At 38.9% G+C, this 15,518-nt stretch overlaps 1 protein-coding gene across 6 annotated transcripts in view; it reads left to right on the forward strand.

Moving 5' to 3' along the window:
- kiaa1109 (KIAA1109 ortholog) overlaps positions 1–15,518 on the forward strand; it is a 479,529-nt gene that overhangs the window by 148,038 nt on the left and 315,973 nt on the right. For all 6 annotated transcript variants that reach the window (XM_069925175.1, XM_069925178.1, XM_069925177.1 and 3 more), the window contains 2 exons: positions 3,132–3,238; positions 15,257–15,456. In XM_069925175.1, the coding sequence (XP_069781276.1) occupies positions 3,132–3,238; positions 15,257–15,456 (307 nt within the window). The remainder of the gene's footprint in view (positions 1–3,131; positions 3,239–15,256; positions 15,457–15,518) is intronic.

Consider the following 15,518-nt stretch of genomic DNA (forward strand, 5'->3'; position numbering starts at 1 on the left):
GTCCACTTCTTCAGAACACAACTGAAAATTAAACAACTACAAATGCATTGCTGCAGAAAGCAGTTTTGGTGATGAATCATCCAAATAGTGACTTTATTTCAGACTCCACAAATGTGACCTGACCTAATATCAGCATTTTTTCTTTTAAGCTTGGATTTTATGCTTAGCGTATCGGTTAGCATAATACTATTGCAGTGCCAGCGACCCGGGTTCGAATCCATTGCTGTCTGTAAGGAGTTTGTACATTCTCCCTGTCTCTGCCTAGATTTCCTCCAGGTAATCTGGTTTCCTCCCACCTTTCAAAACGTACGGGCGATGTAAGTTAATTTGGGTATTTGGGCGTCATGCGATCGTGAGTCGGAAGAAGGGCCTGTCACATTCAATGTTCCCTCTAATTTTTAGTTGTCACTGTGGGGAAAAATGTTGTGCAAATTTTTTTCCTGTGACAAAAGTATGTGTGCATTGAATGCTTGTTCAAATGTGAATTTGAAATTGTTTCAAGATCATTTCGGCACAACCTATCTCCTATGGCTAATAAAGCTATTGGCATGTTTTAATATAATACAAGTATGATTAACTGGTTTTTTAACTGACTAACCAGTTAAAAGAAACAGTTAGCTAAGAGATTATTTTCAATAAGTATAATTATTAATTACTATGTTATTTTAGGGGACTAACCTTTGGTGTACATATTAATTTCCTTTGTATGCTGTTTACAAAACTTTTTCGCAGCTTAGAGGGAACAGCAGTTACAGTGCTGTATGTCTAAATTAAAATTTAAAAATTGTTTTCCTTTTCCAGTGTATAAAAAAAATTGGTAATCTCAGACAAAGAAAAATGCAAAATGAAACAACACCTGAGATATGCTTCAAATGGACAACTATTGTGTGTGTAATTACTTCAGATGTGATATCACACCATTAAAAAGATGCCGTCTGTGCTTGTCAGATTCCCTGGCTCCATGTGGATACTTGGTCCATTTGTGGAATCAGGATGGGCATGTTGGTTGTGGATACTTCCTCCTGCCGAACCACACCCAAATTCAATCTATTCTCCCATGTTTGGTATCATAAATTATAAATTTAAATTTGATATACATCACGGTAACAGGCCATTTCGGCTCACAAGCAAGCGCCACACAATTTACACCCAGTAAGTTTCGAACAGTGGGAGGAAACGAGTCCCCGGGGAAAACCCTCACAGATACGAGGAGAATGTACAAACTCCTTACAGACATCGCAGGATTCTAACCCTGGTCCCAGTTGCTGGCGCTGTAAAGGCATTGTGCTAACTGCTACAACAACTGTGCCACCATGCACTCTGCATTCTTTGATACATAATTTTCTCCATCCATTGATCTTAACATGTGTCGTCTTGGTGTTGTGATAAGGGCACTTGTTTCCCTTCTCTAATTTAATTTATTAATGATTTCTACAAGTGGTTCCAGAACTATAAAAGTCTGTCGTGGTCCTGCTTAGTCGGTTATCAGAAATATCAGCAGATTGAATTGGTGTCGATGATTTTTCAGATCAATGATTTTTTAAAAAAATCATACACTTTCATCACTTCTTGTAGTTGTAATTCTTGACTTCTAGTTTTTCTATAAAGCCCATTTTAGTGCCCTGAGTCATTTTTGATTTCTGTCATTCCTACATTTCTAGATTTGCATCACAATACTTTTCTATCTTTTTTGAGTAAAAAAAATTGATATGGTTGCCTCTATTGGTAATGATTTATAGCACATTGATGTACTGCATATTTTTGTAAATGTGTGCATTCATCTACACTGCTTAAAGTTTCACAATTTTGAATGATTGTACCTTCTCACTGCTTAAATTCTATCTGGCTTTGAACTGTCACTAAAGAACATTTAGTCCCCTCATCTTTGATATTAGGTAGATTGGAAATAGCTGAAGCTGAGGCAGTGAAGTTGCCGTACAAGCTAACATGGCAAACACGACCTCTTTTCCCTTACTGTTTTCTGTTTATGAACTATTGGTATATTGGTCATTTTAATGGAGCAAGTTCTGGTGTTGCACTTAATTAACAATCTTCGAAAAATCCATTATTATGCACTGTCCTTATACTTTCAAAATGTGCCTGAATTTGTGACATTGCTTCTTCGTAATTACAGTAAAACACATATGCATCACCTATGTGGATTGGTAGATGCTGGATAAGTCAATTTTCTGGTAGCTTGAGACTGGTTTCATGATTGACGAACTAATGATGAAATGTGCTAATTTTAACTTGCATATTTTTAACTTATTTATTTTCTGCAATTTTTTTTGCTGGTTTTTGCCGGTTGCTTGAATTTCAGATAATAGGGGTTTTGCTGTAATTTTAAATGTGGTTTGAATTTTTTCTTGTTCAGTTGCCACATCACTAATTGTTTTTAAAGTAAAAAAAAATAACTGCAGAAGGTGGAAATTTGAAATACAACAATAAATTGCTAAGAGTACCACAGGAGACTGCAGGTGCCGAGATCTGGGAGAACAAACAACTTGATTAACTCAATGGGTTGAGCAGCATTAGTGGGAGAAATAGAATTGCCAATATTTTGGGCCAGAACCCTTTTTTCAATTTTGTACTGTATTTATGAATCATGTGCATGAGAATATCAAATATATTAGAAATACTAGTGGTCAGGCAGAACTTATGGGGAGAGAAACAGAATTGATGTTTTAGATGGATGATTATATACAAAGGTAGGAAGATGGTAAGATAATAAAATTCTTTCTCTACTTGCATCGTGCTAAAAGATGAGACTCAAATCTGGGCTGTTCACTTTGGTGAAAGAATCCCATGATCGCTTTTAAATATGCACTGGTTCTCCAAGCATGCTGCCACCAAATAGATGGACGAATTAAGTATTTTATTACTGGTGTGACAACTCACTTGAGAGCTATATTGGAATTTTATAAATGCTTAAGAAGCCATATCAATGCAAGTTTTAAAATTTTTTACTTTCTATAAACTGTATGCTATGCTAGACCAAATAAGCAAAACTTTTCCATTTGAAAAGTATAAAATATCTTTAATAATGTAACCTTTGGAGGAAATGCATTAAATTGGTGTTTGAATGGTTTTAGTTGCAATTCTTTGACTCAGATATTGATTTATTTTTAAAGGATTGATTGGATTGAGTGTTGGTCTGTACCAAATATTCTACTCTCTATTGACTATACTTGGCATCCCATCTACCCTCAAAAAGCGGATGAGCAACTGAAGCAAAGCTGTAAGAAATTGTTTATTCATTCATTCATTTAGTTGCATCCTTCATACCAGAAAGTATAAAGGGCACAAGGACAAAAATATTCATATTCTGGGATAGGTCAGGGTTGATTTGTCTTAGTTTCATATTTCTATTGTAATCAAAGGGAAGGCAGTTTAATGGAGATAAAAATGAACAGCTTAGGAAGTTGAATCATGAACTTTAAGTTGGGAATAAAGATAGAGCTCCATTTTTTATTCTGAACTAAAAATGAGATTTTCAGTTGATATTTAAACTTTTGATGTTGAATAAGTATTTAGTTGTTCTTTCCTTGTGCTATTTCCAAAAAAATTGTCAATACTTAATTAAAGTTTGAGCTGCATTGTTTATTTAGTCACTAGTTAAAAGGAAAATATTTTATTTTTTGGAGCTGGAAGTTGCATCTGTTCAGCTCCGAAATTTTTTTCGGATAATTGAGGATTTCAGAAAAATCAGGAATCCTCATTGATCTGAAAAATTTCAAAGCCAAAATAATGTTATTTTGCCTCTGAAAAATTTTGGACATCCTCAGTTATCTGAATTTTTTTTCAGAGCCGTACAACATCACAGATTGAAAACAGTTGGAATTTTGGAAACCCTTTGAGTAGAATTTCCAGATTTTGGTGTTGGATTTATCTTGTTCATTTTTTTGTAAGAATTAAACATTATTTCATGCTTACCCCTTCCTTTGTTGTTTAAACACTGTTACAAGTGATTTGCTGTTGCTACTGGGATGTTTTAAAAAAAAAAGATCAGTTCTCCGAAAATATCGTTCATCCGAAAAAGACCATTTCAGATAATCGGAGTTGTACTATAATTAGAAATGAACCGAATAAACGGTGCAACTCTAATGATGGGAGACTTCAATCTACACGTAAATTGGGCATGTCAAATTAGCAATAACTGTAGCAGAACAATTTCTGGGATGATGGTTTCTTTGAACCAAGATGTGAAGAAACCATTTAAAGAGGAGCCTATCTGGATATTGGGGACTCTACAATGAGAAAACATCAATGAACAACTTTGTTGTCTGAGTTCTTTTGGAGAAAAATAATCATAATATGATAGGATTCTCCATTAAAATGTTGGGTGAGTGAATTAGTTCAGTGAGTAGAATTCTGACTCAAGATGGAGGAATCTTCAAAGGTATGAGGCATATGTTAAATATTGTTTAAAGGGTTAGAGAAACACAAAATCTGTAGATGCTGAAATCTTGAACAAACAATGAGCCGCTGGATGAACTCAGCAGATTTGGTAGCATCCATGGGTTCAGATTGAAATCCTTTATTGAGACTAAAATAAAAAGGGGGTGATATTTCTCAAAAAACGGATAAGAATGTGGGGAGGGGTCAAAAGGTGATAGGATATTGGACAGGTTGGAAGTTAGAAAGAAAAGTAAGAACAGGAGGAGGCAAAGAAGAGATGGATACAGTGGAACCAGCTAGATGTGAGGGTTATCTAAAATGAAAAAACATTGATGTTCATGCTGTTATGATTAAAGGTGTTCATGAGGAATATGCTGATCCTCAAATTTACTTTCAATTGCCTATGGATGAGGCTGAGGACAGACATATCAATGTAGCAATGGTTGGGGAATTGACGTGGTTGGCCTTGCAGCCTTGCTGCACAGATATTTGTTGAAGCAGTCACTGAGCCTGCATTTGGACTAACAATGCAGAGAAGGCTGCACCAAGTATGTAGATTAGGTTGGACATCATGAATGTAAAGCTGATGCCTCACCTGGAGGGTCTTTTGTGGGAATCTCTGCGTCTGATGAATTATCCTCTGCTATGAAACAGCATTACTTTAAAAAAAAATTATTTTTGATTTTCCATTATTAAACCAGAAGAACATATCATTGACTGTAACAGAGCATATCAATATCTTCCAGCAATCTGCATATATATATGATGTTTCTCCCCCTCCATTCCTACCCACCCCCAACTCCCAGAGAGAGGAGAAGCTGAGATAACGAGAGAAAGAAAAAGAGAAAGAAGAAGAGGAGAAAAGAAAAGAGAGGCTGGGTGTGGCGTCGGCAATTCCAATGTGTATCTTTAGAAGCTGTGGAGCCACCCCCTTGTATAGCTACTTTTCTTGATCCATCTATTAGTGAACTTCTATGTCTTTTTGTCAGGGTGTGATTACAGTAGTGCTCCTGTGCACTTCAGATATGGCTGCCATATTTTAACAAAGGTGCTGGTCGGTTCCTAAGGTTATATGTAATTTTTTCCATGCACCTTGGTAATCCACTTGCTGATATGAAGATGAGAGTTGGACTTCCAGGTCATCGCTATGCATTTTTTTTTGCTATGGGCAAAGATATAAATATAATTGAATTTGGAATTTAGTTAATTTGTAGCTTATGTCCATAAGGTTCCCTAATAGATACAACATTGGGTCCAGTGGGAAGGTTACTTTCATTATTTTCGTTACTATGTCGGCCAAATCCTGCTAAAATGGGGCTACCTTTGCGCAGGACCAAGTTGCATGAATGAATGTTCCCTGCTCCACTCCACACCTAAAGCATGTTTCTGGCACCTCTGGTTTTGCCTTGTGTATTTTTTGTGGTGTGAGGTAGAGCTGGTGCAGAAATTTGTATTGGACCAGTCTGTATCTAGAGTTGATAACCGTATTCACGCTGTCTTTACACCAGTTTGACCAACAGCTCGTTAATTGTAATACCCAGGTCCAACTCCTATCTTTTCTTTGAGCTTTGTAGACCCTGTTTGGGTCTTTCACCTTGGAGCACCAAGTACATTCTTGATATAAATTTGGCTGTGTTTCCCAGTTGAAGTAACCCTTCAACCTCATCTGTCACTTAGGAATGATCTTAATTGGAGGAAACAGTGAAAGGTCTCATAAGACCAATCATATTTTCCCTTTAGCTGCTCGAAGGACATAAGCTGTCTCCCTTGGTAGTAGTCCTCAATATGTTGGATCCCCTCAAAGATTTTATTGCCTTTGTTCATGGGCATCAATTCAGTTTGAATCAGTGGTGCCTTAAGCAATATTTCCATTTTTTTTCCAATACATTCATTGAAATCGTGCCAGATTTTAATCAGGTTTCAGTATGGGGTTATCCTTTTTTTGCTATTGGCGTTCCATTTGTATATGAAATCCTTCGTCATCCTCTCCTCCATTGTGCGCAATCCCATTTGCACCAAAGTGGGTGGTTTCCCTTCCTCAAAGAAGGATACAAGGAACCTCAACTGAGTTGCTAGATAGTATTTCTTAAAATCAGACATCCTTAGCACCACACCCCCCCCCCCACCAAAGCTCCCCAAGCTGTCGTCCCAAGTCAGTTTTTTTTTTCAAGGCTATTCTGGGTACTTTCCCATTCCAAATGAATTTCCTTATATTGCCACTCAGCACCTTAAAAAAGATTGTGGCAATGGAATTGGCAAAGATTGGAAGAGGTATTGGAGTCCTGTATCACCTTCATCTTTGTGCAGTTGACTCTTCCCATTAAGGTGATGAGCAGATCCCTCCATCTCATTAAGTCACCCTCAATCTTCTCAAGCATGGGGGGGTTGGGCGGTATAGTTGAGTCTGTACAAGTTTTCCAGGTTACTATCAATCTTGATTCCTGGGTATTTTATAGCTCCTGTCTGCCAACTGAAATTGGTATTTGTGGTCAAATTTATTCAGTGGCGTGATATTGATGTTTTTCTATGTTGACTTTGTCGCCTGATATTGTACCAAAGTCCTCCTGTGTGGTGAACAACTTTGGCAAAGACCCAGCTGGGTCTGTTAGGTACAGCAGCACATCATCTGCCATTAGATTTATCTTGTGCTTGCACTGACCCACTTTGAATCCCTTTATTAATGGATCTTTCTTGATAGCCTCTGCCAAAGGTTCAATTGCTAAGACGAACTGCCCTGGAGACAGAGACAACCTGCCTGGTGGACCTAATGAGGGAGAATGTTGATAATGTTTGTCCGTTTGCACTGACTTTTGCCCATGATTGGTCATACAATGTTTTTAATACAGCTAACAATTTTTCCAGAACTTTAAAGATAAAAGGCCATTTTAGCTGACCAAAGGCCTTTTCTGTATCTAGCAAGATGATTATACTTGGATCATGCTTTGCTTGTGCCAAATGTATAATGTTAAATAGTCTGCTTAAGTAGTTGGCAGAGTGCCTCTTCAGGATGAAGCCCACTTTGTCTGGATCTATCAGCTTGGGAAGGTATCAACCCAGCCTGTTGGCCAGTGCTTTAGCTATTATTTTGTAGTCTGTATTTAATAGTGAGATAGATTTGTCTGAGGATGGCTTCATTGGATCCTTGTTTTTTAGGTTTCACCACAATGATGGTTGTTGAGAAAGATTCCGGGAGGGTCTGCGTCTCTGCCGCCTGGTTCACTACTCCCATTACAATGGTATCAAAAGGTCTTTGAATTCCTTATAGAACTCAGGGGAAACTGTCCTCTCCCGGAGAGTTGTTTGTTTGCAATATTCCCAAGGCCTGTTTGATTTCCTCATTAGAAAGTGGGGCATTCTAATTACATCTGGTTCTCCTGAGACAATTTCAGCATCTCAATCCACACCAAGAAGTCCTCAATTTTATTCATGTCTCTTGGCACCTCAGTTTTATACAATTTCTCATAATAAGTTTTAAAGGTGTCATTAATTTCTCTTGAATTGTGCCTGGACTGAACCACATTAATCGTCCTTAAAGTTTCCTCTGCTCTCAATTGCCAGGCCAGTATTTTGTGTTTTTTTTTCGCGTAGTTCAGAATATATTTGCTTGGATAGCAAGAGTGTTTTTCACTCTGTATGTTTGCAGAGTGTTATATTTAAATTTCTTGTTTTCCAATTCCCATTATTTCTCATTTGATCCCAGATCTTGATATTCTTTTTCCAATTTTGTGATCTCCTGTTCCAATATATCCACCTCATTATGTGTTTTTAATATTTGTGGTGTACAAAATTATTTACCCCCTTAGGTAGGCCTTCAGTGTGTCCCATATTAAGAATTTATTATTAGTTGAGGGGTAATTTGTTTCACAAAACAGAGCAGTTTGACCCCTTACAAAGGTGCAGAAGTCTGGGTTTCTCAACAGCATAGCATTAAGATGCCATCTACATGCATTTGGCTGTTTTTCAGATGCTGTTGTCTGCAAGGTCAGCGGTGAGGGATTTTATACTAGCCTTGCTAAATATTCACACTCAAGCACTCTGCCTTTCAACCAGGCAGACATCAAAATGTAATCAATTCTGGTGTGAGCCATGGGGTTTCGAGTAAAGGGAGTAGTTCTAGTCTGCGGATTCCTGTGTCTCCATATGTCTATCAAATTTCATTCTTTCTTAAAAGGCCAGAGTTGTCTTTGTTGTCTTATCTAGAATAGGGTCCAGGCAGAAGTTTAGATCTCCTCCAATTACCCTCTGCAGTCTTTAGAAAAGCATTTTGGATAAATTACTCACCATCAAATTTTGGCATATAGAGGTTTAGTAGCATCCATGGTTCTGAATATAGTTGGGAGTGCACCATTACTAATTTCCCAGCCAGGTGTGCGGCTTCACCATTCACCATCACTGGAGGCCTTTTGTGTATTAAAATGTCTACCCCCTTGCCTTTGAACTGAGGGAAGAGGAGAATATCTGCCCCACCCAGTTCTTTTAGAATTTATCATGTTCTGTTTTCATCAAGTGCATTTCCTGCAAAAATGTTATTTCTGCTTTCAGTTTTTTAAGGTGAGCAAGGACCTTTTCCTTTTTATCGGGCTGTTTAAGCCATTTACAAATAAATTTGATAGTCTTATTTGTGTTTCTATATCTTTTCACCTTCACAGCACTGTTGTTTGTTTGTCTTGAATGGTGCCCTCACACACTCTTCCGTCGTTCATGGTCTCCTCATGCTGACATGTACACCAGCCACAAAGAGAGAAAGAAGAATAAAGATAAACATGAGAAAAGCAAATCCCCCCTCTCCATAAACAAGCCTAGATGAAATAAAGTAAACCTTAAAAAAAAACCCCAATATGTCAAAGTTAACAAGCAAAACATTCAAAATATTCCCGTCTTGTCTTTTGGCATCTCCTTTTGATCTGTAAAATGGCGGTGCTGGCTCGACGGGCCGAAGGGCCTACTCCAGATCCTATTGTCTATTGTCTCTCACCTGGTCCGTGCTGCAGCCTCTTCTGCCTCGAGCTCCCATTATTTTCCCCATTTACACATTTTTAAAGAAAAATACAAGGTAAATATATATCCCTCTATTCCCTCCACTTGTTGTAAAACTTTGTCAAAACCTTGGCTACTGTGCCCAACAATATCCTCAATTGCCTTGGTTGTTTTTGTGAGTCAATAATTGTCCCATAGTTTCTCAGGCATTCCATCCATGGCTCCTTCTGGGGGTTCGATTCAGCCTTGTTTTTGCAGGGTTACATACTTTCTGGTATTTCTCAGGTGCATAACATAGCATCCCGTGGTTCCTTGAAATGTTTCCTCTTCCCTCAAGGTAGCATGATTATATTTAGGGTGGCCAGGTACAGCATTGCATATTCAACTTTTTTGTCTCTCAGTATTTTCTTGACCTGGTCAAATTCTTTGTTTTAGCAGTGCAGGACTTGGGTCAGGGAAGAACATCAATCTTACCCCCTGGAATTCCACCGGGTCTACTGTCTCCCTTGATCAGGTCATTGGTGCCCTTAGCACTCTTTCCTGGTCCCTGCTACCAATAAACCAGATCAGAACTGGTCTTGTTCGTTGATTTGGGGCAGGGAGGGGGGCAGGGAGGGGCGGGGGCCGAGTGTCTGATGTGCCCTTTCTATAGCTAGGGGGCCTCTGAATCACTCCCTTCCCAACACTTCAGGGATTCAGAGTCCTTCCTTTCCCTCCCTCTTTCAGGCCCAGTAGTCTAATGTTATTGTGACGATTGTAATTTTCTAGCTATTCCAACTTACCTATCAGCTATTTTTATTCAACGATCCACATTTTAGCTGTATTTTCCAGGCTTTCTTGTCTGTCCTGAACATCCTCCATCTTGTCTTCTAGGGCTCTGACATGATTTGTCAGAGTCCTAATTGAAGTTCGCAGGTTGAGCAGGCCCTTCAAGACCTCTTTTAGTCTGGCGTCCAGTCATTGTTCCAGACCTCCAATCTGGGTCACCAGCGAATGCACCTTTGCCAGAACATTGTAGTTGAGTGAGCACGACGTCACAGGCTTCATCCTCGTACCTTCTGCACTAGGCCCCACTGGTAGCACAGGAGCCTATAGGTTGCCAGCGTTGAGTGAATTTTCACTCTATATTTCTGTTGCTTTGAGCTGGTCTCATTCTTCTGTCACCTGCTTCTTGCTCTTCCTGCCCATTTTGCTTCAGTGTGGGTAAATTTAATTTCTTTTTATAGATAATATTTTCCTTGTTTTTGAGGCTTTTAGACGGGACCTCTCTAGGCATCACATGACTCCAAGAAACAACATTTCACCGGACCATGCTGTACAAGTGTATCCACACCAATGCATAACAATCAAAATCAAATATATTCATGAAGATTTAATTTTAAACAAATATATAAATATATTGATATGATTAACTCAGTTATAGAATACTGTTTTTCAATCTCACAGTCTGTGGGAAGAAGCTATTTCCTAGCCTGGCAGTTCTGATTTTGATGCTCCTATATCACCACCTTGATAGTAGTGGATCAAAGATACTATGTGCTGAATGAAAAGTATCTTCTCTAATACTTTGAGCCCTATTTAAGCAATGTCGTTAAATGTTGTCAATAGAGGAGAGGGAACTTCTGTCCGATTGTACCACCAGCCACATCTACCCCTCCAACTCCTATCCATATTTTGTAGGGATCATGGTTTCTGTGAAAAGAAGATTATTACTGAATACAAGTGTTGATTCCTTCTGGTAAAATGGGAAAATTTATAAAAGAGAATGAAAAGTGACAGTCAAATTAAATGCATACATTGGTTCCAAATGGAGACAAGCTAGGGAGTGGGGAAGTGCAAATGGATCTGGGTGTACTTGTTCACCGGTCACTGAAGGCTAGCATGCAGGTTCAGAAAGCTGTGAAAAAGGCAAATGGAATGTTGGCTTTCATAAAGAGGGGATTGGAGTATAGGAACAGAGATGCCCTTCTGCAGTTATACAGGGTCCTGGTGAGACCCCACCTGGAGTATTGCGTCCAGTTCTGGTCTCCAAACTTGAGGAAGGACATACTAGCTATAGAAGGTGTGCAGCGCAGATTTACAAGGTTAGTTCCAGGGATGGCAGGGATGTCATATGCAGCAAGGCTAGAAAAACTGGACTTGTATCCATTGGAGTTTAGAAGGATGAGGGGGGACATGATTGAGGTATACAAAATCATCAGGGGGATAGACAAGGTGAAGTCTGATTACTTGTTCCCAATGATGGGGGAGACGAGGAGTAGAGGGCATAGTTTAAGAATACAGGGTAGGCCCTTTAGGACGGAGATGAGAAAGCATTTTTTTACCCAGAGAAGTGTGAATCTGTGGAATGCTCTGCCACAGAGGGTGGTAGAGGCGGATTCGCTGACTATGTTCAAAAGAGAGTTAGATAAGACTCTTGTGGGTAACGGAGTTAAGGGTTATGGGGATAAGGCTGGAAAGGGGTACTGATGGTAATGATCAGCCATGATCTAAAATGGCGGTGCTGGCCCGACGGGCCAAATGGCCTACTCCAGCTCCTATTGTCTATTGTCTATTGTCCATCTTTACAAACAAAGATGAATAACTTTACAGAAACAAAAAAACTGCTGAAGGAACTTACTGGATTGAGATCTTAAACAGAGCCTCAATGAAGCATTCTGGGATGATACATTGACCATTATTTTTGTCCCACTGATGCTGTTTGACCCATTTCCTCTGGTTGTATCTCACCTAACCTCAGTGGAAAAAGCCCACTTGGATTTACTCTATCTGTACCCCTCATAATCTTGTATACCTCTATCAAATCTCCCCTCATTCTTATATGATTCAGAGAATAAAGTCCTAACCTTGTAACTTAGCTCCTGAAGTCCTGACAACATCCTAGTGAATCTTGTTTGCATTCTTTCAATCTTATTGATACCTTTCCTGTAGTAAGGTGACCAAAGCTGCACACAATACTCCAAATTTGTCCTCACCCATGTCTTATACAACATCACCACTCTTGTACTCAAACTTTGATTTATGAAGGCCAAAATCTCTCTTTACAACCCTATCCATGTATGAACACCACTTTCAGGAAATTATGTATCTGCATTCCCAGATCCCTCTGTTCTACCACACCCCTCAGGGATGATTTGCTGCAATTGGTCAGACTGCATTAACACATTAGGTACAGCTTTGGGCTCTTTGAGAAAGCATGTTTTTTTTTGCTGTGGAGGGAGTTCAGGTAAGGTTCATCAGACTGATTTCTTGTGTGGCAAGAGAAATATATAGAGAGTTGGATCAATTAGACTTATTTTCATTAGAGTTTATTTTTAATTTAGAGATACAGAATGACAATCGGCCCTATCGTCCCGCAAGCCCACGCTGCTCAAATACACCCTTATGAACAATTAACCAGCCAATCCATAGGAGGAAGCTGGAGCACCTGATCGAAACCCACACAGACACAGAGAAAACATACAGACTCTGTACAGAGAGCACCAGATTCGGACCTGGGTTGCTGGCACTTCAATAGTATTGTGAGAATTACACTAACCATGACACCCTTTGAATGGAGGAGTGTTCATGGAAACTTACAGAATTCAAGCAAGCCTGAATGGATTAGATGCGTGAAAAATGATCCGATTGACTGGAAAGTCCATGTCTTGGGCCATAGTCTAAAGATAAGGGAATGGTGAACCTATGAAATTCTTGATCATAAAAAGCAGTAAATCCAAATCATTAAATATATTAGAATCAGTATTTATTCTCATGAACATGTCATGAAATTCGTTATTATGTGGCAGCGCCGCAGTGCAAACATTTCTATAAATCTCTGTAACGAGCTTAGAGGACCTCAAAACCCAGCAGCAATAGATATTCAGCAAGACAAATGGTTACTTAAACAAAAGTTGATTTTAATTATCTTTAAATATGTAAACAGGATCAAACTCTCTTATTACTATTAACTTATTTAACCTCCTTCTAATTCTAAGCGCATGTACATGTAATATGTGTGTAAGTTTTTAAAAGTTATTTGATTCACAGTCCAATCTCACTTCTCACTCCTCCAAGTTCACTGGTTGCTGGCAATTCTTATACTGTGCACAGAATTTAACATTTATGTATTTCAAAAAGCTTTTGTGCTTGAAAGGTAAATGGTTATCACTCAAGAAGGTTCTTGTCTGTTTTCAGAGATATTTGTTGTTCGTGGACACAAACTGATTCCTTCTAATCAGCCACGAGAGTGTCTTGCCGAAGAAACTTGGCCCATCAGGGTTTTCCAGATGATAACCTTTTTCTTTCAGGTTACCACAGAGTTCCTTTTTGTTTCCTTTATTTCAAGTGAAACATTGTGCAGCCAGTCCTCTCCTCTTGTATGACCACAAGGGCTTTGACCATGCTGAACTAAGCACTCACAACCTGTCTTCAAAATGGGGTTTTTCACAAGCTTTTCAGTTTGTCCTGTTCCAGTCCCAGCTACTGCTGCTGACTGTAAAACTGCAGAACTGATCTCTCTCCCAGAGAACAAGCTTGTTCGACTCTCTCTGCATCCAAAATTGCATGACTTTCTTAGAACGGCAAGTTCCACTCCAGACAGCCTGCGACTCCAAGAGTTCTTTCATCTGTTGTCTTTTTGTAAACAACAATCCATTAGTGAAGTCCCTTGGGAACTCTTCAAAGCTTTTGCAAAGGCACTTGGAGCCGGGCTTGTCTGGCTTGAGCATAGCTTCCGTATTTTAAATGAGATCTCTTTTGAAGTGTTTGTATGTGGCCTACTTTTAAAAACCTGCCACAATTTATCTCCTTTAAAACATACAATTCAAAATGCAACATATTCTGCCACAGCTCATTTCAAAATAAATAAAATAGTGCAAGAAAAAAAAGACAGTTGAGTTAGTGTCTGTGGCTCATTGTTCATTCAGAAATCTGATGCCAGAGGGCTGTCCTTGTGCCAATGTGTGCTTAGCAGCAGGTTCCTGTACCTTTTTCCTGCTGGTAGCAAAGTGAGAAAGGTATGGCCTGGGTGGTGGGGGTCCTTGAGGAAGGAGTTGCACTGGCTCTTGTAGATGCCCTTGATGGAGTGAAGGCTGGCGCCCATGATGTCTCAAGCTGAGTTAGCAACCCTCTGGAGTTTTTTTCTTGTCCTTAGCATTGACACTTTCATATGAGACAGTGATGCAACCAGACAGGATGCTCTCCATGGTACACTTGTAGAACCTTTCGAGAGCCTTTAGTGACTGAATCTCTTCAAACTCGCCGTTGGCGAGCTGCCTTTGTGATTGCATCAACATGGAGGCTCTAGGACAGAACCTTAGATGTTGATACCCAGGAACTTGAAGTTCTTGACCCTCTCCATTGCAGACCCATCAATGATGATTGGTTTGTGATCTCCTGATTACTTCCTGAAGTTGACAATCATATCCTTGATTTTGCTAATGTTGAATGTTCAAGAAAGAGTTGTTGATCTTGGGGCTAGAGGGATCAAGGGATAGGAAATGAAATTTGGAACAGGATATTAATTTAGGGGACTAACCTTTTGTGCACATATTAATTTCCTTTGATCATTTTAAATAATGGAGCAAGGTCAATTGGTATAATCCTATGTTTCTTTATTTCCCTTCCGTACATTTTTAAAGCTATATAATATGGTATTTAAGTAAGAAAATTTGCCTATATTTCAAACCACCACGATTCATGCAAAAATTAAGTTTGTGCTGAAATAATTTCATAGCTTGGTTGCAAGTTGTGCATCATCTTCGATGTTTTTGTTCTTTAGGTTGTTGAACGATCAGATAGAATCATTGAGAATATCTATTGACAAATAAAAGACTAATTTCAATAACAACCCCAATGGAATGTGCGTTTTTATTAAATGAAACTTATTTTTTTATTAAAGTATTTGAAATGCAGCAGTACACATCAGGATCATCACAGAAGACTGCTGAACGAATAGTGCATTCTCCTTCAGTTTCACAAAAACTGCGGATAGATCCATCTGAGCTCTTACCTGATAAACTACATGTGGAACTAGAAATGGCTCCAGATTCGCAAATCTCTCTTTATGGGCCATTGCTTAAAGCATTATTGTGTATAAAGGTAAAGATAATTTATTCTAAGTCTTCAGTGACATATTTAAAATCTATTATTTGACTTTTAAG

Source organism: Narcine bancroftii, chromosome 3 (genome assembly GCF_036971445.1).
Source record: "Narcine bancroftii isolate sNarBan1 chromosome 3, sNarBan1.hap1, whole genome shotgun sequence".
NCBI classification, from domain to species: Eukaryota; Metazoa; Chordata; class Chondrichthyes; order Torpediniformes; family Narcinidae; genus Narcine; species Narcine bancroftii.